At 37.1% G+C, this 22718-nt stretch overlaps 2 protein-coding genes across 7 annotated transcripts in view; both read right to left on the bottom strand.

The window, feature by feature from the left end:
- The window catches only part of PNISR (PNN interacting serine and arginine rich protein), a 28175-nt gene extending 24525 nt beyond the window's left edge, over nt 1-3650 (bottom strand). For 2 of the 5 annotated variants that reach the window (XM_021693645.2, XR_006540483.1), the window contains exon 1: nt 3554-3639. The gene's annotated coding sequence lies outside the window, so the exon portion shown is untranslated. Of the gene's footprint in view, nt 1-3390 lie in introns of all 5 variants that reach the window. The other 3 variants (XM_021693644.1, XM_044917640.1, XM_044917641.1) reach the window with 3 other exon arrangements.
- Nucleotides 3651-11210: 7560 nt separating this feature from the next.
- USP45 (ubiquitin specific peptidase 45) overlaps nt 11211-22718 on the bottom strand; it is a 69436-nt gene continuing 57928 nt past the window's right edge. For both annotated transcript variants that reach the window (XM_021693423.2, XM_021693424.2), the window contains 7 exons: nt 22392-22448; nt 21904-22047; nt 19539-20211; nt 18053-18147; nt 15941-16027; nt 12494-12647; nt 11211-11868 (listed from right to left, as the gene is read on the bottom strand). In XM_021693423.2, coding sequence (XP_021549098.1) covers nt 11738-11868; nt 12494-12647; nt 15941-16027; nt 18053-18147; nt 19539-20211; nt 21904-22047; nt 22392-22448 — 1341 coding nt within the window. In that variant the 3' untranslated portion in view covers nt 11211-11737. The remainder of the gene's footprint in view (nt 11869-12493; nt 12648-15940; nt 16028-18052; nt 18148-19538; nt 20212-21903; nt 22048-22391; nt 22449-22718) is intronic.

The following is a 22718-nucleotide window of genomic DNA, read 5'->3' as shown; positions in this document are numbered from 1 at the left end:
ATTTCTATTGTTTTAGGCCACTCAGTTTGTGGTAATTTGTTATAGTATCCCTAAGAAACTAACACAATGAGAAATGATCATCATTTATCTTATCATTTCTTAGATGACTCTGTATTAAAATATTGCTCTGAGGTTTTTTGGTTTTTTTTAAGATTTTATTTATTTGGGAGACAGAATGAGAGAGAGCGAGCATGAGAGTGGGGAGGGTCAGAGGGAGAGGAGCCTGATGCGGGACTTGATCCTGGAACTCCAAGACCTGAGCCGAAGGCAGTTGCTTAACCAACTGAGCCACCCAGGCACCCTACTCTGGGGTTCTTAAAATTACTTGTTTAAATGACAATCATTAATATTTGCAAAAGTCCTCTCATAAACTGAGAAAGATGAATGAGGATGAAAATGTAGTGTTTTGTTTTAAAGCATTTAGCATCAAAAAAATAAGGGGCACTTGGGTGGCTCAGTCGGTTAAGCATCAACTCTTGATCTCAGCTTAGGTCATGATCACAGGGTTGTGAGATGGAGCCCCGCATCAGGGTCCACACTGGAGGGCATGGAGCCTACTTAAGATTCTCTCCCTCTTCCTCTGCCCCTCCTCTCCTTGTGTGTGTGTGTGGGGGGGGGCATGCGCACATGTGCACGCACTCTCCCTCTCTCTAAAAAAAAAATAAAGCACTTAAGCATTAATCGCAAAATCAGAGATACAGAAACACATCTATACTTTGATCCATATGGTGAAATGTTTCTCACATCACATACACAGTTTAAAAACCACAAGATGCAACAAACTTCTTCTCCCCTGCCATTTCAACCCTACATACCAGCTGACTGACCTCAAAGTCAAAAGGAATTAATTTGTTCAATTTCAGGTTAGGTGGAAATGGCCCCAGTAAAGGCTAACCTTATAATCATGTGAAATGTAGTAAAAAAAAAAAAAAAAAGTTTGCTACTTGATGGGACATACATTTTAGTATATATTTAAATACTTTGCAGCTTGTAGATCAGAAGAGGCACTCAAAAAACATTGGAGAATTGGATAGTTTGGATACAGATACAAAAAAAAGTGATAATTGAAAAATAAATGTACAGAGAGCAAGCGAGCCTAAAGGAAACAACACCCCAGTGGCAGAAAGCACACATATCTTGGTTCTAATACCATTCTCCAATAAAAGGAATCAGAATCCTTAGAGAAATAACTGATTCTTCAGACTGAGATAAAAAAATATACAGAAAGTCCGGAGTATCTTATAGTGCCAAGAAGTGCTAAAAAAAAATTTTTTTTAAATTAAAAAATTAAAAGGATGGGGGCATTTCACTGTAGACAACTGAAAGAGCTCCCAATGTCCAAAGCTGGAACAATTTGAGCAACAAAATAAAGTTAACATTGGCTTATAACACAAATTATACATAAATATCTCATGTGTCCATACTGATATAAATAAATGATTAAGTAAATTGGCAGGGACAGACAAATCTCCCATGCAGAGGAATTCCAAATAAAGTATGTAGATACTGGGCGCCTGGGTGGCTCAGTTGGTTAAGCGACTGCCTTCGGCTCAGGTCATGATCCTGGAGTCCCTGGATCGAGTCCCGCATCGGGCTCCCTGCTTGGCAGGGAGCCTGCTTCTACCTCTGACCCTCCCCCCTCTCATGTGCTCTCTCTCTCTCATTCTCTCTGTCTCAAATAAATAAATAAAATCTTTAAAAAAAAAATAAATAAATAAATAAAGTATGTAGATACTCCACCTTAAAGGAGGGAGAACATAACTCTCTAATCCTCAAATGTAGACTGTGCAAAAGGACTTCCTTCCAATGAGTACAGTATGGAAAGGAGGTGGAGGATAGAAAAGAGTAATCTTACAGTGGAGAAACTTGACAAACACTACTTTAAGGAGGTGATCAAGGTCAATATCAATGTGATAAATCACATTCATATTACATACCCTTGATAGGATATTCTGAAAAACGCACTGCTCCTCTGCAATCTTCCTCTCCAAAACCCCTACTGCCAGTCTTACCATGAGAAAGACATCAAATTCCAGTAGGAGGGCACACTACAATATACCTGACCAGTAATCCTCAAATGTCAAGGTCACTGTATTAAGTTTGGTAGGGCTGCCATAACAAAGTACCACACACTGGGTAGCTTAAAGAACAGAAATTTATTTCCTCATAGTTCTAGAGGCTAGAAGTCCAAGATTGAACTTGGACAGCAGGGTTGGTTTCATTTGAAGGCCTCGCTCTTTGACTTATAGATTGCTGTCTTCTATATCTTTATATGGTCTCCCCTCTTGTGTCCTAATCTCTTCTTATAAGGACACCAGTCATAAGGGATTAGGGCCTACCATAATGACTTCATTTTACTTCTTTAAAGACCCTATCTCCACATATGGCTACTTCTGAGGTACTGACTTCAACATATGAATTTTGGAGGGACACAATTGAGCCTGTAACAGTCATCAAAAACTAAGAAAGCGTGAAAACTGTCACAACCAAAAGAAAGCTAAGGACACATGACAACTTAACATCTATCCTAAATGGAATCCTGGGACAGAAAAAAAATTAGGTTAAAACTCAGGATATATGAATAAACTACAGACTCTAGTTAATAATAATTTGTCAATATTAGTCATTAATTGTAACAGATATATCATACTGACCTATACTAATAATAAACTGTGTGTGTGTGTAAGGCGGGGGTGTTTATATGGGAACTCTGTACCATCTGCTCAATTTTTCTGTAAATCTAAAACGGTTTTTAAAAATAAAGTATTAATAATTTTTTTAAAAATACAGTCTCATGAACATCTTCAAAGAACTGGTTTACTGTTACTATCCCTATAGACCCACGATAGTCCTACAAGTGACTCTTTAGTGTTCAAGTTTGTTTTCACTTTTGCTTAGCTGCACTCAAGTCACAAATTCCAAGTTTATTTTGCTCTTCTATGAATTAGCCATCAACAATCAAAATCTGTCGAACGCCCATGATGTTCAGGTAACAATATTCACAAGATAACACAACTGAAATGTTGGATATACTCTTCCCTCGTGAACCTTAACACATAATGTCCATCACTGGATAAAAACACCACAAAATTACAAACTGGGGAACCTAATTGTAGTTAACAGGACGCATTTGCCCTTGGCTGCGCCTGCGTAGTCGAACTGCACAGCGCAAAAGGTCCAGGTCCGGCCCCCGCCTCCTCGGGCCCCTAGCACCCCCTCCCCATAAGGGGGTTCCCACTGCGCACGCGCAGTGCTTAACGGCCGGTCAGGAGCCCAACAATTAGTCCCTTCTCACCCGAGAGAAAACTCTCATAGTTAAGACGAAGGGGTCGTGAGCATTCTCTTTAATAACAGCATTTCCTTTTCACTGAGAGCACAGCTCTGACTCACCAAGTCGGGCGGACACCGCCGCTTTAAGGAGATGAGGTTCCAGCGGTCGCGCCAAGCAGCGTACGCAGCCTACGTGTTTAAGTTATGCTAGCTTCGCCACAGAAACCAAGAAGGCTGTAATGGCCTGCGAAGTCCCCACGCGTAATTGTTCTCCACCACTTACCCACTCTGGTTTCGGAACACCGTTGTCGCCACCGTTCCTGCAATACCTCTCCAAACCTTTCGATGCTTCTACTTCTTCACGAACAAGACAAGATGGCGCCCGATTGGTTGCACCCGGAAGTGAATAATAATAACATCCGCTTGTCATCTGAAGCCATATTGTCCCCTAGCCTGGTCTTTGAGCACGTGACTATACCCAGTTAACTTGTCTCGATGCCATTTTTGTTTTGGGCAAAGCCCCCGGCACTTCGTAGTCAACACCGTGCAAGTGTCTGAACATTCCTGTAGGATACCTTGAGTCATGCTGAACCCGTTTTCATCTTTACAATAGCCAGAAAGCCAGGAGCTTAAGTGTTCAGTACAAAACGCCCTCAATTTTTTTTTTTTTACTTCAGCAACGTGATCCTCCTTCAAGGGGAAGTATGTTCCCCGCCAGGAACGTTTTCGCTTCGGAAAAGGGGGGCTGAATTCGCGGCGCTACTTTCAGACTACGGAGAGGCGTGAGGGTCAAACTGAACCAACTCCGGCGGGCTGCTCGGTACGCCCAGAGCGGCATTTTTCTCGTCGGAACTTCTGGAGGACTCCAGGCTTGGGTCTTATAGAGCGTTGCTGACGGCTACGGCGAACGTTAGTGAAATGGCCAGGCTAGATGGTAACGTCTGCAGAGACCTTAACTGAACCCGCGGCGATTGCTCTCTTTGTTAACCTCAAAACATCGCGCCCCCTTCCGGCGATATTTGCTCAGCTCTACGTCACCCAGTTAGTCCCGATATCTCGTTCTTTACCCGTGACCCTTACGGGAAAGTGGGGAAATCAGTTTCTGTCCTGTTACTCCTGTCTCTCGACTACAAGATGGCCTCCCGAAAGGGTTTATGCAATGCAGTTCTTCGCATAGAATACTTCGATTGCCCGCTGTTTTAATATGAACATTAAAATATCAAAAGTATCTATTTCCAGGCTAGGAGCTACAAGTTACAAGGAAAACAAAATTTTTACGAAGATACGGTATTTATTTCTCAACTAAATCTTGGAAAGTGCCTTTTTAGAAAGTAACATCAAACTTTTGCGTGACTGAAGAGTGAACCAAGTTATTTCACTGGGAATTGTGCAAAAAAAAAAAAAAGCAAAATACAGTAGAAATAAAGTTAAGTGCTTCTATTTATTTTTTTATTTATATATATATATTTTAAAGATTTAATTTATTTGACAGACACAGCTAGAGAGAGAACACAAGCAGGGGGAGTGGGAGAGGGAGAAGCAGGCTTCCCGCCGAGCAGGTAGCCCGATGCGGGGCTTGATCCCAGGACCCTGGGATCATGACCTGAGCTGAAGGCAGATGCTTAACGACTGAGCCACCCAGGCGCCCCAAGTTAAGTGCTTCTAGATGGATAAAGAAGATAAATATAGATGTGAGAATATAGATGCCATTTGCATGAAATTCAGTCTTCCTCAATAAAACACTTGAAACCTTGATACTCCTGGATGAGCATTAGAAGTCCTCAATAGCTAAAGATGTGCTGGTCCTCAAATCCAAGTGGCCTTAGAAATAAAATTTTATCTTGGGAGAAACGCTTACAAATTACACCTGGCAACACCATGATGTGAGTGCATGAATATTAACTACAGGATGCAAAATTTCCATTCTTTTAGCCCTTTTCCCTAATTTCCACGTAGAACAAAAAGACACACAACAGTCTAATAGATTTTTAAAATCACTTGTGGAAAAAAAAATAGGACATTCACAATTTATCAGTGGTTATCTCTGATTTTGGTCTGTGATTTTATTTTCCAGATTTTTTTGCACAGGGCCTGATTTTCCAATTTGTTTCTCTGAGAAATTCTTTTTTTAAAAAGATTATTTATTTGGGAGAGAGCGTGTGTGTTCATGGGGGGGAGGGGCAGAGAGAGAGACTCTGAAGCCAACTCTCCACAGAGCACGACTAGGGGCTGATCCTTGGACCCCAAAATCATGACCTGAGCCAGAGTCAGACACTTCACTGACTGAGCCACCCAGGTACCCCTCTGAGAAACATTCTAATCCGATAAAGTGCTCTGTGAAATCTGATTCCCCTACTGAAACTTTCACATGTTCCTATCTCCTATAATCATATTGTAATTGTTTGCCATTTCCCTAGTAGAGTTGAAGCAATTTTCTGGTATTGTTATCCCCGCCCCATCTCTGTTCTCCAACCAGTCAGCATACTGCTTATCATACAAGAATTTTTCCATTTGTCACATGAGTGAATATTTTGAACAACCAATATAGGCCAATCATTTTGGAAACCCACTGCCAAATAGAGATATTAAATAACTCATGTTTTGTTCCTTGTGCCAACTTAAGACATTCTCAGTGGTCACTGATTGCCAAATCAAGAAATGTTTTAATTTTTTAAAACATTTTATTTATGGGGCGCCTGGGTGGCTCAGTCGTTAAGCGTCTGCCTTCGGCTCAGGTCATGATCCCGGAGTTCCGGGATCGAGTCCCACATCGGGCTCCCTGCTCCGCGGGAAGCCTGTTTCTCCCTCTCCCACTCCCCCTGCTTGTGTTCCTGCTCTCGCTATCTCTCTCTCTGTCAAATAAATAAAATATTTAAAAAAAAAAAAAAAAAAAACATTTTATTTATTTGACAGAGAGAGAGCATAAGCAGGGGAGCAGGAGAGGGAGAGGGAGAAACAGGCTCTCCTCTGAGCAGCGAGCTCCATGCGGAACTTCATCCCAGGACTCTGGGATCATGACCTGAGCCGAAGGCAGACGCTTAACTGACTGAGCCACCCAGGAGCCCCAGGAAATGAGTTTTATAGTCCCATTTCCCTTTCCCTGACCACTATCATCTAGGATTTCCCTGTAATGTTAGGATCTGAAGGAAACCTCACACACATATGTATTTCAACACCAAAAGAATGTTTTTGTATTAAAGTGTCTGTTTGAACAGTGATCATGTACGTTATCTGCTACAATCTGGTCATTCTGCACCTTGATCAGAAAGTGCTGAAGCAGCCACCATCTTGCCAGTCTCGGCAATCTGTTTATGACTAACAGATTAGCGGACTTTGTAAATTAAATTTTTATTAACTTTCCGTGTTTGCAGTGTTTGAAGTAGAAAATCCAAAGGGAGGGTATGTTCAAGTTAGTACTTTGCATTATTATGGAATCAAGTTAGCCTCAAGTTTAAATGGGAAAAAAAAAAGTTAAATGAGATGCGCACGATACAGAATTAGGAAGTATTCCTACCATTCAAGATATGATCTTTACAGTGTCAATTCCATATAACATCCATCTTAACATTTAAAAATAAAATTATTTAAAGCTGTGGTATATACACAATAGATTTAGACTTAAAAAGGAATGAAATTCTGATACATGCTGCCACATGGATGAACTCTGGAAAGATTATGCTAATGAAACAAGACAGCCCATGGGAGACTTATTCTTATTCTGTTTTATTCTTACTCATCCTACCCATCCCTCTTTGCAATTAGGCAGGGCCATGTGACTACTTCTGGCCAATGGGTTGTGAGTGACACATCCAAGATGAATTTAATTGCTGGTGCAAGACTAGTGCTCTCTTCCTTTGCTACAGTGGAGAGACCTGGTGCTAAAATGATAGAAGCACATATAAAAGCCTGGATTATAAAATCATCAATTGGAAAATAGTTGGCTATGCAGATTGCCCTGATTCATGAGGGGACTTTGGGTGAGGAAGAAATAAACTTTTGTGGTGTTAAACCAATGGGATGTGGAGTTATTTGTTACTGCAGCAAAAACTAGGCTGTCCTAAAACATACTGTAATGCAAACATTTTGGGTATTTCTGCTTTAGTGCAACTTTAAAAATGTATGAAATTGGCTTGGGGGGGGTCCATGAACCTCTGAAATTACATACAAAAATCTGGGTTATATATTTTTCTGAGACTATATAACTGTCAAGATGTCCCTTCCCAAACTCTACATTGTCATTAGCAAGAGTGAAGAGAGGGCCCCAGAATTAAAACCCTCCTCTTCCCCCAACTCACAGCTTTGATAAATACTTATTAAATTACTGAATAAATGAAAGATGGTCTGTAACTTTCATCATAATCTCAAAGAACTTCATGACCCAAAAGAGCTTAAATCCAAACAGGTAGACAAAGTATTTCCTAATAAATTATCCTGTCTAAATAATCCAAATATTTTGAGAAACATCTGAAAGGATGAAGATTCACCCTTGGTAAGATACTGAAATTTGAGTGAAAGTGACCTATAATAAGATATTTTGTTCTGAAATAATAGGATATTTGGAATATACCTAGGTAAGCAAATGCAGTGTTGATAAATAAAATATTATCAGTAATGTGCATTGCAAAAACTCCAGGACCAACTGTGAAACAAAGAAAAATATTTATTATGCATTTTTATACAGTAACATCAAAATTATGCTCAATAAGTTACATAGCTGTTTTCTAAAAACACTGCAAAAAAAAAAAGATAAAACAGTAGGAATGCTATATAACCAGCACTACTCAAAATTAAAAATATAGTCATCTTTTAAACAGATTTAAATTGATGATTTCTACATGAACCAAAAACATTTTAAATATCTAAAAATCATCTTTCTTAATGCACTGGATAATATATAAAGGCTCAATTTTATTGCACATAAGGTATTTGATTTAGGCTTATTTGATCAGGTAACATGCAGACAAATTATGAATTTAGGAAAAGGCAGAGTGTTATTTTGTACTACAAAAATTGGGTGAATGATACATTTAACAGCTTAATCTTCAGAAAATTTTATTCAGCTATTGTATAAAATCACTAAAATCATCACACATGCGAGCTAAGAGCTATCATATATAGTAAAATAGCTCTGTTGGAGCATTTAAAATAAGAAAACAGGAATCAACTACTCTTAGAACTGACACCAACTACCACTCGCCTTGCCACCCAAAAAGGTGGTTTTCACATCTGTTTTAAAAACACTAAATAACAGAGGCACCTGGGTGGCTCAGTCGTTAAGCGTCTGCCTTCGGCTCAGGTCATGATCCCAGGGTCCTGGGATCGAGCCCCGCATTGGGCTCCCTGCTCAGCAGGAAGCCTGCTTCTCCCTCCCCCACTCCCCCTGCCTGTGTTCCCTCTCTCGCTGTGTCTCTCTCTGTCAAATAAATAAATAAAATCTTGAAAAAAAATAAAACCACTAAATAACAAAATCTTAAATACAGATATGTATTTGGTTATGACAAAAATATTCTCATAATTGACACATAATCACAATTTTATCATTTTAAATAGGAAAAACCAGAGGAAACTGGGGTTAGACCTCCCTGTAAACCAGTTTCTAAATAGCTAGTGAAACTTCTGTTCTACTTCTTAAACTCATTTGGCCAAGCGCTATCGTAGTTGTTTCAAAAATCTGTAAACATTTCTCACTTATTTATATAGTTTCCTGAGGTCATCTAGAAACTATTGTTATTATAGCAGCTTCACAATTTAGTACCCCTGCAAATGTGCTTTCAAAATGTTCAGAATAAAAACAAATTAAGTGTAGGCCCATGTGTAACTTAACATACTCCCTAATTACAAGTCTATCTTTAGGAAATTCTTAGGTATCAAAATCAAATTTATTCCATTACCAGCAGACCCTGAAAAATATTCATAAACTGTAGGCCCAAAAAAAAAAAAAACCACAATAGATTTCAGACTTTGCTCTTTTACCATGAAATGAAAATAAAGTATCTCTTTGTATGTTACTTCTGGAATAATGTCTAAAACATATATAGGCCTCTCCATTTTAAAACATGTTAAAAGAGTGTCAGCACAGTGTCTGACCCATAACAGGTGTTCAAAAAATATATACCTACTGAATAAATGTTAAGCATAAAAACTAGTGTAGTACTTGAGTACAGAGGTAATGTTCTAAAGCTACAATGTATCACTCAGTGAAAAATCAGTCCTAACTGCCACTCAAAATAAAGCTCAAAAGGTCTCCTCTTTGGTAAATACAGCACTGGCACATTTCCTGGCATCCCATTTATGAAAAGAGGACTAGGCACTTCCCTTGATTCCTGCCCTCACCTATCTCACCATCTCTCACTTTAGCTGTGTAAGGGATAAAGCCAAGGGGCAACAGAAAAGAATGCTCTTGTTTCTTTCCTACCCTTTTTCTTTCCTTTCCCTTTCTTTCCTTCTTTCTCTCACTCTTTTTCTTGTTTTTCTTGTTCATCTGTCAATGAAACAAGAAGCAAGTGACCACCCAATGAAAAATATGTGCCTCATAATGGTATCTTTTTTAGGAGAAAAATGAGGTGACTTAATATTTACATTTGGGGAAAGGCCGGTAATTGTCATTACCAATATGGCTAACATGAATAGAGAGATTTAACTAATACTTCCCCCCCCAAAAATTCACTGCTCTGGTACTGAAAACTTCAATGTTAATGGATTACAAATAAACATAAAACACCGTTTAAACAGTTTAAACTACTTTTTATAGGACACAACCTGAGTTTGCAGATTAATTTATAAGGTATATTTCTCCATCATTTCACATTAAAATCAAGAAAACACTATTATTTCAAATTTCAATACCTTAAAAATAGAATTTGTGCACTGACATTTTTAAGCTCTGAGTTTTAAATATTACCATCTTTAACACTGATAATCACAATTCCTCTCATCCACAGATCAAAAGGCAGCACTGGTAAACTTGACAATGTCATACAACCTTAAATGTTAAGAAGGGTCAGAGGCTTGGTTAAATATTTCCACACGGTATCTACAGGCCCTATTCTTATCCTTCCTTCCCAAGAGGAAAATGAACTGGGATTAGGCACTTAGCCAGTAGCTGCCCGTAGTATGACGTGTTGGCACTAATAATTAGGATGCTTGAACCATGCACGTATGTGTTTTGATTCAGAAATGTCAGGCCCAAGTACCCATTATTTTTTTAAATTTTAAGCCTAAGTAATAGTAATATTTTTATGCCAAGTTTTGACAGCTTAATAATTTGTATTCTGGAGGGGGGGCTGTAAACTACCATATTTTTGCTATTATTTATTTAAAATCTGAAACACCAACTTTACACCTCATTAAAATACAAGCTAAACCCACTTGAACTTATTAATGATGCTTGTTGATGACAAAGAAAAGTGATCTCAAACCCCAAAACCATGATTAATGTTTACTGACCTACAGAACTAGAAAATTATATTTCCCTGTCTAGTATAATAAGAATATAATTCTCTGTCGCTTACAAATATAATTTGGTAATTTATATTTAAAAGTATCCAATGGTCCCATATGGATTAACAACTTCTATTTACCAATTCTGCATTTTACAATTTTCAATAATTATATTTTGACCCTGGCTGATTACATGCAAATTATCCTCAACGCCATCATGAATAGGCTGCAAATAACGTTAATGATAGATTTCAATATTGTTCTAGTTCTCAAAACCTCAAAGCAATAAGCTAATCAATAAATTATTTGTAGAACCCTATTACTGAAGCTACAGTGGTATCTTCTTATATGGTTGAATCACAGAAAATATGATGAGGTCACTGTGTAAGTATATGTTATACCAATGTTTCTCACACAGTGGTATATGTACACCACTGGACAGCCCTGAGATGATTTTAAGTGGAGTGCTACATGGATGAACAATTTCTAATAGTTATATATTTACTTTAATGTTTATTAGAAATAATATAACTAGTACATAAAATGTGGAATATGCTCAAAACAAGGCTATGTTTAAAAATGTAAGGCTGAAAACTAAGGTTAAAAATAATTAAACAATGGCACAGGATTATGTATATATGAAATCAGAAAGGTGGTATGCGACTCACATTTGGTAAACACTGTTTTAACAATTTCATTAGCCAGTATCATTTCTGAATGCTCATGGTAATAAGCCACATTATAAGGGGGTTTTCCTCTACTGCAAATTCTGGTTTTTTTTCTAGGACAAATATTCCTTAAAAACTTGTGTTTACATTTATTTTAAGAATATAAATTTGAAAGCATTGAGTAAATTTAATTTACTTTAAAAGGATTCACCAAAATGGTAAAAATCTTCAGGGGCATTTGAGGGACATGCTATTCCTACAGAAAAGATTACAAAGGCACATGACATATTATGGTTATTGTTGCAGCATTTAAACAAAAGCGATCTAAATCATCATTATCACTAATTATTAACAGACAATTATAATATTCTTTCATAAAAAAGAAGGTACGCTTGTGCACTAAGTGCTCTTGATTCTGGAACCACCTGCACGTAAGTGTCACTAACATGGACCCACTGGCCTGTTGATTCACTGTCAGGTTCTTTCAAACCTAACAAGCAAAAAGAAGTATAATTTTACAATAAGTATGTTCTTATTCTACATTATAAATAACAACACATTCATCACAAACTATATTTATCTAATGCTAGATCTTATTGGTGTGTTTCTTGAGTTAAACATCTTCCAAAATCAACTAACTCTTTCAAAGCAATATTGGCATCACTTCACTTTAAGTATCTAGTGAAATATTAGATAGACTTGTAAATATTTATTTGTTCAAGGAAAAGAATCATTTTCACTGAAATAGAAAGAAAAAAAACAAAGTCAGCTTATTGATCCATAGGCAGAGTCTGCAAATTTTCAACCCCAACTCTATTCTGAGGACCTGATAGGTCTTCAAAATCTTTTGGTGTTAAGTAAAATGCCACTCCACCTCAATACACAATGACTTAGCACCCTGAAGAACAGTGTGTCACTTCACATCATCTAGAAGGGTACAGTCTTATGATATTTAAGGTTCTTTAAGATTATCTAAGTACTCTTAAAAAGTATTTTTCACTTAACTTTAACAAAGTGAATCCACTTGCAATATCCATGAAACAGCTTACCTCTTCCAGAAAAGGAAGAATACATTCATTTGTTTTTAGGAATAACAAAAACTCAGGATGCCATACCAGGTACATATGTCTTTCCAGTGATATGCTCCAATAATTTCCTGGAGGGTGTTCTCACTTTCACATAAGCCGTGTAGTGACCTCCCCTCATTGAGCCACTATGTTCCACTACGCCATAGAGACCATAGAGAACTTTATCTCCCACACTTACATTCTTTTAGACAAAGAAAAAACTGGAATTAGTAATTAGTGAAATATTATAATAGGGAAAATTAAGTCAAATATATGTCCTGCTTAAACTAAGAAAAAATGCACTGTTAAAACAACACTGATATGTGTTTCCACATGTATTAGCCTGGCAAAATGCAAAAGCCTGACAACATTCTCTGTTGGCTGGGCTGTGGGGAAAAGAGTATTCACACACATTGCCTGTGGGAACACAAAGGGGTACAATCCTATGCAGAGGTATTTCATGTTATCTAGCTGAATTACACAGGTATTACTCTTGGATTTATCAATCCTATTTGTAGGATTCTGTCTTACAGGTACATTTGCAAAATGTAAAAAGACACACTATTAGTTATTATTTTGGCTCTTAACTGCAGGAATATTTGTAATATCAAAAAACTGGAGACATGGGGATATAATGTACAGTACATGGGATATAGGTAATAACACTATAACAATTTTGTATGGTGACAGATGGTAGCTAGATATATCATGATCACTTTGTAAGGTATATAAATGTTGAATCACTATACTGTATACCTGAAAATAATATAATACTGTATGTCAACTATACTTTGACTAAAAAGAAAATGGAATGAACCCAAAAAAATCAGTCCCCATTAAATTGGGGACTGGTTGAATAAATTATGATGCATTGAGTGTTTTTTGCTTGAAAAATAGAGTGCAGACTATCTCAAAATACTGCTATGAAATAATCTCCAGGATATAATGTTAAGAGTAAGGTAGAAAAAAGGATAATATTGTAAGATGTGATTATTTAAGAGTGAAGATGCATATATGCATATCTATCTGCTTATATTTTTAAAAATTACAGAAGAATAAATGATTTTTAAATGGCTTATATATAAAGGGAGGAAAGAAGTGGAATGGACATGGAGAAGAAAAGCTATACTTATTTGAATTTATCTTGTTTTATACATTTGATACATTTGATTTTGGAACTATATAAATATTTTATGTATTTAGTAAAATTTTAAACATTTAAATTTAAAAAGCAATCCCTAAAATGAAAATATAAAAATTAAACAGGTGAATAATATATTCCAGTTGGCAGCATAATCATTCCACTAAGGTCATGTCAAAAGAACCCAGAAGCCTGCTTGAAGTGGCTTTCAGTAGCCAACTATGGACCCATTTATATTCCATTAATATATTAGACCACGAATAAAAAGAAAAGTGTAGTAAGCTGAAACATATTTAATGTGTTTCAATCCATAAATTAATAATGGTAAATTAATTGATCATAGTTTAAGGATGCCACTGAATTAATTCATTATTCTGAACTGGTTTGGAAGGGGAGTAGGTAAAGAATCAAACATTTATCTAGCCTTTTCTATAAAAACTATATTATAAAATAACTAAATAGATAAACGAATTTCTCTCTGTACAGAAGTGCTCCAGTTGGGGCGCCTGGGTGGCTCAGTTGGTTAAGTGTCTGCCTTCGGCTCGGGTCATGATCCTGGGGACCTGGGATTGGGTCCCACATCAGGCTCCCTGCTTGGCAGGGAGCCTGCTTCTCCCTCTCTCTCTGCCTGCCACTGCCCCTGCTTGTGTGCTCTGTCTCTCTCAAATAAATAAATAAAATCTTAAAAAAAAAAAGGGAACTGCTCCAGCTAATCAATGAAGAAGGAATGACAGATTTAAAATATCACCATTCTGTAATTCTTAATGAACTTCTGGATCTAGCATTTGAGCATCACTGCTTGCTAATATCACAGAAAGAAAGATAAGTGGCATTATGTGCCACCTAATAAAAAAACAAAACAAAACACGCCCTGTAAGATAGCCTTAGCAGGGGGAACAAAAGAGCATCAAACCTGTATCTGTTCAAGCCTCTTAAGAGCCAATTATCTATTCAGAGGAAATAAAGAAGACAGGGGAAGAACCATCAAAATCTAAACGGAAACTACCAGAAAGATGACTCAGTTTCTTAAAAAAATAAATTGCGAGGGAGAGAAAGGGAAAGGGATGGGAGAGGGGAACTATACATTAAAAGAGACTAAAAGACATTATCCAATCATAATGTGTAGCCCTTACTTGGATACTAATTCATTTTTAAAATTTCATTTGTGAGACAACTGGAAATATATACATTAGATGATATGAAGGAATTAGTGCCGATTTTTTTTTTTTAGTGTGAAAGTGGTATTGTGGTTTTATGTTCTTAAAAGGGAGGAAGACGTGATTCTTATCTTTTATAGATACACAGAAAAATATTTATGAATGAAATAATGCTTGATATTTCCTTCAAAATAATGTGGGAAGTAGTAGGTAAGCATGTGGATATGGCAGGACTGGCCCTGTACCTAAGGTTTTAGAGCTAGGGGATGTGTGCTATATAGGTTCACTGTACTATTCTGTCTACTTCTGTGTATGTTGGAAATTCTCCATAAAAAGTACCTTTTAAAAATGTGTTTTTATAAATTTAATACAAAGCTTGTTAAATTTCATTTTGTTTACCACATTACCAAATTCTATGAATACAGAGTGTTAATAATTTTGATAGACAGTGCTGGTATTCTACAGCAGATAAATTGTACTCACCAAATAGTTGCTTTTAAGCTATTTTTGTTTGATTCATCAATGTATGGAAAATATTAAGTTCAATAAGTATTCCATTACATACCACAAAACCTAGACTGCTAACCAATAATCATGAACAGAACAATATGTTACCCCATAACATATGTGGTTCCCTGAAGGAAGACAAAGTCATTGAATTCACCTACACAGTTCTCACATATAAATACAAGCAATTATAAACCAGTCAGCTTCTATATCTAATTATTAAAGTATTATCAATTTTACAGTATCCTACTCAGCTAACAAGTACACTATTTTCAGTAGTGTGCATGATATAGCATGAAAAACAATGCACTAGTATATTGACTCACAAAAGAGAATGAACTCCACAACTGCTAAAACTACTGTCGATTAAGCACGTCATTCACAAGGAACAGGAGAGGGCACAAAATCTGCTTACTTCTCTCCGCAACTATCTGTTTCTAGTAGCACTGACAAGCAGCATTGATTTTCCTGACCACCGTGCTAATGGTTCACACAGCTTTTCAACTGTCCCTTATTCTGTCTCCCAAAGGACAAAAGTCATATTCAGTGTGTTAAATGTTCCACGTTACAGATTTAACTTCACCAACTATAAAATTACCTTTCAGAGAAGCTGAATGAATGAATGAATGACCTAATACTTTTAAGCATAGTATTTACAAGTCAATTAAACATCTTAATAACATACTATACCTTACAAGTAGCAGAACAGAATGGTGCTAAATCAAGTATAAGTGGAAAATCTACATGTCTGTTTACTTTTCGAAGACTCAAGCCAGCCTTAAAAAGACCAAAAAATAATTTTTAATGCAACAAACAATTCATCTACGTCATTGTTAATAAAACCAAAAGAGGAATCCTAGAAGTTAGTTTTTTTAATAGCTATAAAAACATGACTAACGAATAGTCCAAAACTGACATGTAAGTTTGAGACTACTGATTAGTCTGTAAATATTTCCTTTTAAGGGCATGCATTCTTTCTGTAAGTTCCTAAATTGAGATGTAGTACCAAATATAAAATAACTGTGGTACATCATGAAATTAGCTTCTCAGATCTGACATGACCCTATCTTGCTCAGAGTAACTGCACATATACACCCTTCACTAGGCATTCTCATGTAATGAGACACAAGACATCTGCTTCTGCTGTCCACAGCCATTTCACTTCCACTGAGTTTCTACATTCTTGGCTATCACAAATCAAGAATTTAGGGGCACCTGGGTGGCTCAGCCATTGGGCGTCTGCCTTCAGCTCAGGTCATGGTCCCAGGGTCCTGGGATCAAGCCCTGCATTGGGCTCCCTGCTTGGCGGGAAGCCTGCTTCTCCCTCTCCCAGCCCCCCTGCTTGTGTTCCCTCTCTCGCTGTCTCTCTCTGTCAGATAGATAAATAAAATCTTTAAAAAAAAAAAAAAATCAAGAACTTAGTCTAATTTTTCTGTGGATATGGATGGGGATGTATAGAGAAAAATCTCTTCCTGCCTACCTACGGCCCACCTGAAATGTTGCAGATATATAATCAAAACTCCTAATCTTTTCCTTGAGATTTCTTTCATGGGTTTTATACTTAGAAAATCTTCCCCCAGGCAACACCCTCAGGTCCCCCCCCCTCCTTGGGAGTTTTGTACTATCACTTTGCTATCACTCAATAAACCTTGCTTTGCTGCCCACCAGAAAAAAAAAAAACAAAAAAAACTTCCTCCCAGAGGTCAGGTTAATATTCATTTAAGTTTTCTTCTAGTCTTTTGAAGATTTGTTTCATACAGTTAAAATATTTATCTGAAAATAGTATTGATACATGGTATAGAGGGAAGCTTTACATTTTTTATTTCAGCTCTTTTTCCTAAATCCTTTATCAAATAATCTACCCCGTGGGGTGTCTGGCTGGCTCAGGTGGAAGAGCAAGCGACTCTTGATCTTGGGGTTGATCTTGGAGTCATGAGTTTGAGCCCACACTGGGTGTGGGGATTACTTAAAAATAAATAAACTTAAAAACAAAATAATCTACCGCTTTCCCAACTGATTTGAGATTATTCCTTTATCATAATAAGAGCTTTAAATAATACTCATGTTTTATTTATTGACAATCTTGACCATACTGTTTTAATTATACAGTTTTATTTTTAAACTGGTGTCAAAAAAATCACCCATTCTAACTTTTTCCAAAATGTTTTAGTATTTCACTTATTTACTCTTTCAGAGGAACTTTAAAATCATTACATCAAATGCAAAAACAAAACAAAACAAAAAACAAAAAAACCCCACATAAAACAAAAAACCAGACAAGGCACTGGATTAAAACTAAGCATAGAGGAAAACCTGACACATTAAAAACATTTAGGTTCCCTCTCATTGTAGAGTACCTACATTTGCATTTTGTAGCCCTTTTTGCATTTAGTCCAAGCCAACCATGCCCAGCCCACTTACCCCTATCACTGGGATCCTGAGCTCAGAAAGCTATGTGCACTTTGCTATTTCCCTGCTTCTAAGGATTCTTAATAAACTTTATTTTTCATTCTCTCTCTCCCATACACGTGCGTGCACGCACACACACACACACACAGACACACACACACACACCCCTTAGGTTCCTACCACCTAAACCATCAAATACAGTATCATGAATTAAACCATTTTATTTAGAAAAGTCTTGTAAGCTATTATGGATAAAAAAAAGCAGTAAATCCTTTATGACAAATTTTTAAATTAAACAAGTTACTGTCTAATCCTTTGACAGCATTTTACAAGATGTAGGGTTCTGCAAAACATATGACAAAATTACTACAGTGCTACTAAAGGGACTTTTACCTGATGGAATCTTTTAAGATGGAGAATTAGGATAGCTGGAACAGCAGAAATGAGCAATTGCTTCCTGGCATTAGTATAAACTTCTGCTTTCTTTTCTGCATAAAATAATAATAATTTTTTTGTAAAATTCCATTTTATACATTATATACCACGTAACAGAGTTAACATTTATAAAGAAGCATCATACCATATTTTTGAAAATGTTAAAAAAGAAATTAGACTCTGGTGACAAGGGTGCCTCTATACTACTTTCCAAAACTCCACTGAAATGAAAGGGATTTTTTTAAAAAGCACACACTTACAAGAACAAAGAATAGGGGAGGTGAAACTTGCAACAAAATTTTGGGAGCTGGGAAGCAGATGGACTATAGCGACTTATGTCAATGCCCTCCAAAGACCACCAGAAACAGACCTGTAGTTGAAAAAAAATGGGTCATTACTCATTGTAGTGAAAGGAGATCACCACAGGGCATTTCAGTAAGAGGTTGTTAGAAAGTAGTTGGGATGGGATTTGAATATGGCCAACAGCATATTTAACTTGGATTAATATAAGGTGGTATTTCTTCCTTCTCCCATCTAGACATTTCTTTAATTACTAGTGTATTAAACATGTCTTTATTCTGATACTTTGATACCTAGGGCCTTGCTGACATTATAGGGAAGGCTTCAGCCACAACTAGCAAATTCCTAGATATAATAAACAATGTAAGTGTGCCTCTCATATGCAAACCAACCAATCCAAAGCCTATACTCAACCACCTCCTTTATTGGGCTCTGATATACTAGGCCACTATCCATCTGCCCTCATCACACTAGGGTCAGGTACTATACAACTAGAGACAGCCCCCATGCCCCAGAGCCCACTGAAATTATTCAAAACTAGTCAATCCTAAACCTTGTTGATTCTAATTCCTTCCCTGGAAACTACAATAAAGGCTCTTGTCCATGTCTTCTCCTCACTCCTTCTGCCTCCTGACCAACCCTGGTCCTTCCCCATGTGGCCCTGCACGGCATGGCTTAGTGTTCTCCCTCCTCTTCAGAACTGTATGTAACAAACTAGCGGCAACCATCTCCTGATCTATGGGCCTCACCACAACTGAATAATTATAAAGCCTGCATTTTGAAACAACTAGTCGCTAAGAATCGGAGCATTCTCTCCATATCAAGGCTACAGATGTACCAGGGAAATTTCTTCTGGAAAGATTTCAGACAGCTAGTACCCCGAAACAAGATTCTGTGGATTTGCATTTTTCAAGGCAGAGATGGGTACTTCCTGTTCAATTTACTTCATCAAAAATCGATTTAGAAGTCCAGTCACCGTCTTCAGTGCTGAGGTACAACGATGAAAAAGATAATTCCTGCTTCCAAGCAGCTTACGTGTAGGCACAAGGTTCTCAGGTTCCTCTATTTAGGATCTATAACCCACTAGTCATTGACTATCAAATACCCTGTGAATACTAAGAAAAACAAAAACCTAAATGTTTACCTGGGGAACCGGTTTCCTTTTGGTACCTCTGCTTCTTTTCAGCACAATTCTCACACAGAAGCTTGTTATTCCCCATTAGTAATTCCATAGATGTAAACTGGTAGAGACAGGACTGAAGTGAGCATTCTTTAGAAGTAGTTACATAGCTCTGAGAAAGGGTCTGAAAAGCATTTGGGGGGCGAGGAGACAGCATATGTTTCTCCTCTGAAGAACATAAACTATTTGGAACACTTGGTGGCTTATTTTCTCTATCAAAATCTCTATCTCCAGTTACAGGGCTGCTCAGATGAAGTTCGGAAATAGCTTCAGCCACTCCCTTGTCACCAGTGCCAGGCTCCCTGGTGGGTGGTCCAGCTGCTGGCGGCTGGGGAGAGGGGGCATGCGGGTGCACACAGCATCCACGGCTAGACCTCAACAACATAGCCTGCTCAGAAGCACTTTCGGATTCTGAAGCCTCGCTGTCTGCATCAGCGCTACTTTCAGAACGGCTGGCCTCTTTCTCACTGCCATCGGTGGGGCTTTCAGTCAGAGCCGACTCGGTATTCGTGATGCTTGCAAATGCTGAGGAATCCCCGTTCATCTCAAGGTGCTCATTTTTCTGGCATATGACGACTGCTCTATCTTCTCCAGATGACAATTTTCTTACACATTTTCTGCCATGAACTAGTTGATTCTGTGTTTTCAGAGAAAAGAATCTTGTGACCTTACTGAAAATAAATGCAAGTCTTATTTACACGTTCCACAATTATTAAATAAATACTTTTCCTAGACCCTCTGAAATCCACTTCCTAAATCTACCTAAACTGCAATCAATAGAAGATAGAATAACAAATAGTTCTAATTTAAAATTAATCTTTATACAAGAAACTCACAATAGCGGTTACTTACCTGTGGAGAAAGAAGCAGGTCTTTGTAGAACAGAGCTGAGGGAGGCTTTTTAATTATAAACCTTTGTACATACTCTCTGGAGTCCTGCCACTTCAAGAGCATTGTAACAGAAAAAGCTAATTCTGATAATGTATCAATTTGCTAAGTTAGTACAAATCATATCACATAAAAAAAAGTTTTTTGAAAAAATGAAGTGCAAATTTAGATTGATTTCTTTAAATTTTTATGGGACAATTCAACAACCAGCTATGTCCCTAGTGAAATAATGGGTCTAGACAATGGTCATCAGTGACTGGTAACATCAAAGATTAGACATCAAATATTACATGCATCTCCTTGGTGGAAGTATACACCGCCAGTTAAAAGGTTTCTTGCCAAGGGGCGCCTGGGTGTCTCAGTTGGTTGAGCATCCAACTCTTTTTTTTTGTTTTAAGATTTTATTTATTTGACAGAGAGAGAGACAGCGAGAGAGGGTACACAAGCAGGGGGAGCAGGAGAGGGAGAAGCAGGCTTCCCACTGAGCAGGGAGCCCAATGCAGGGCTCAATTCCAGGACCCTGGGATCATGACCTGAGGCGAAGGCAGACGCTTAACGACTGAGCCACCCAGGCACCCGAGCATCCAAATCTTGATTTACGCTCAGATCATGATCTCAGGGTTGGGAGATCGAGCCCCATGTTGGGCTCCACACTGGGTGTGGAGCCTGCTTAAGATTCTCTCTCTCCCCCTCTCTTTCCCTCTGTCCCTCCCCAACCCTCAAAAAATAAATAAATAAAATTTTAAATAAATGTTTTCTTGCCAAAAGTCAAATAATAAAACTTGAGCCTAATTAGGCCTTTAGATTGAACTGCCTTAGAGAGGAAATAAAGGGAACAAAGAAATCTGTTAACACCATGGACATGCAATAGCAAGATAAATTACTATTGAATGTGGGAATGTGAGAAATTACTGGGAAAAAAAAATGACCCAATTTCTTCAACAAATACATTGCAAAGTAGGGGAGAAAGGGAGGGGGAAATCTGTAGATTAAACGAGACCTAAGAGATATGCAATTAAGAGATGGCAATCAACTGCAATCTATAGATCTTTTTTAGATCCTAAATTCAAGCACACCTTAGAAAGCAAAAACAAAAAAGGTATTTATGAGACAACTACAGAAATTTAAATAATGACTGGATGTTGGCACTATTAAAAAGTTATTAATATTTTTAGGTATGATGATGCACTGTGGTTATGTCTTTAAAAATAGTATTTATCTTTTATATCAGAATTATTTCAAAATAATATGAGATGGGGAGGGGGAGAATGTGGGATAGCTACAGATAAAATACGATTAGCCACGATCTGATACCTGTGAATCTGAGAAATAGGTACATGGGAGTTTATAACACTACCTCTCTACTTTTGTATATTTTTGAAACTTTTCTTATTAAAAAGTTTTTTTAAAACAGATGTCTCACAAATGCATATAATCTTACCTTATCTTTAGATGAAGACTGGTTCTTGGTGGCTCTGGGTTCAGAAGTATTTTCTATAGTAACAGTGTCACTGTACTGATCATTATCTGTCGCCTGCGAACTTCTATATTTACTCATTCTTCCCAAAAGTACCGGTTTTGAAACCTATATAGATGCCATGTACATAACACAAAACTTATTTAGGAAATAAATTCTGGATATCACCTACTTTTTTGAATTTCTAACTCATGTGAAATTAGATAATTTCCTTAACATTAATTCTCAAACTGTAAAACATAATGGTTTGAAATCCCTGAGAGTAAGAACTATATCATAATTTATGCATATATACACAAACCCCAGTATCAAATACACTCTATGAACTCCATTATCATAGATAAAAAAAATGATTCTCAGATAATGTGATAACATGCTCAACAAATGTCTAAGTATATGAATGAATAAATGCTCTTCACAAAAGACTCATTATTAAGTTTTTTTCTCCTTACCCTTTCTTCTATTATAGGAAGTGAAATATCAATAAAGGGATCGTTCACAGAGGAGATCTTAAAAAGAAAACATATTGAGAAATTCAGTTAGAATTCTAATATAGACAATGTAGTTTTGTAAAGTCTTAAAGAAATCAAACTTCCCAGGCAACTTAGAATTTCAAGTTTAAAAACATCCCTGGAACAAACAGTGATTTTAATTGGGTAGAGCAGCACATATTGTTAATCAAAACAAAATATCCCAAAGCCTCAATAAATGCAACCCAGTTGAATTTTATAATATTGCCAATACGACTAACTTATAATATTCAAAGTAACTTCTAAATT

The sequence above is a fragment of the Neomonachus schauinslandi genome, chromosome 8 (genome assembly GCF_002201575.2).
Source record: "Neomonachus schauinslandi chromosome 8, ASM220157v2, whole genome shotgun sequence".
In the NCBI taxonomy this organism is placed as follows: Eukaryota; Metazoa; Chordata; class Mammalia; order Carnivora; family Phocidae; genus Neomonachus; species Neomonachus schauinslandi.
This window is presented reverse-complemented; position numbering and strand designations above follow the sequence as displayed.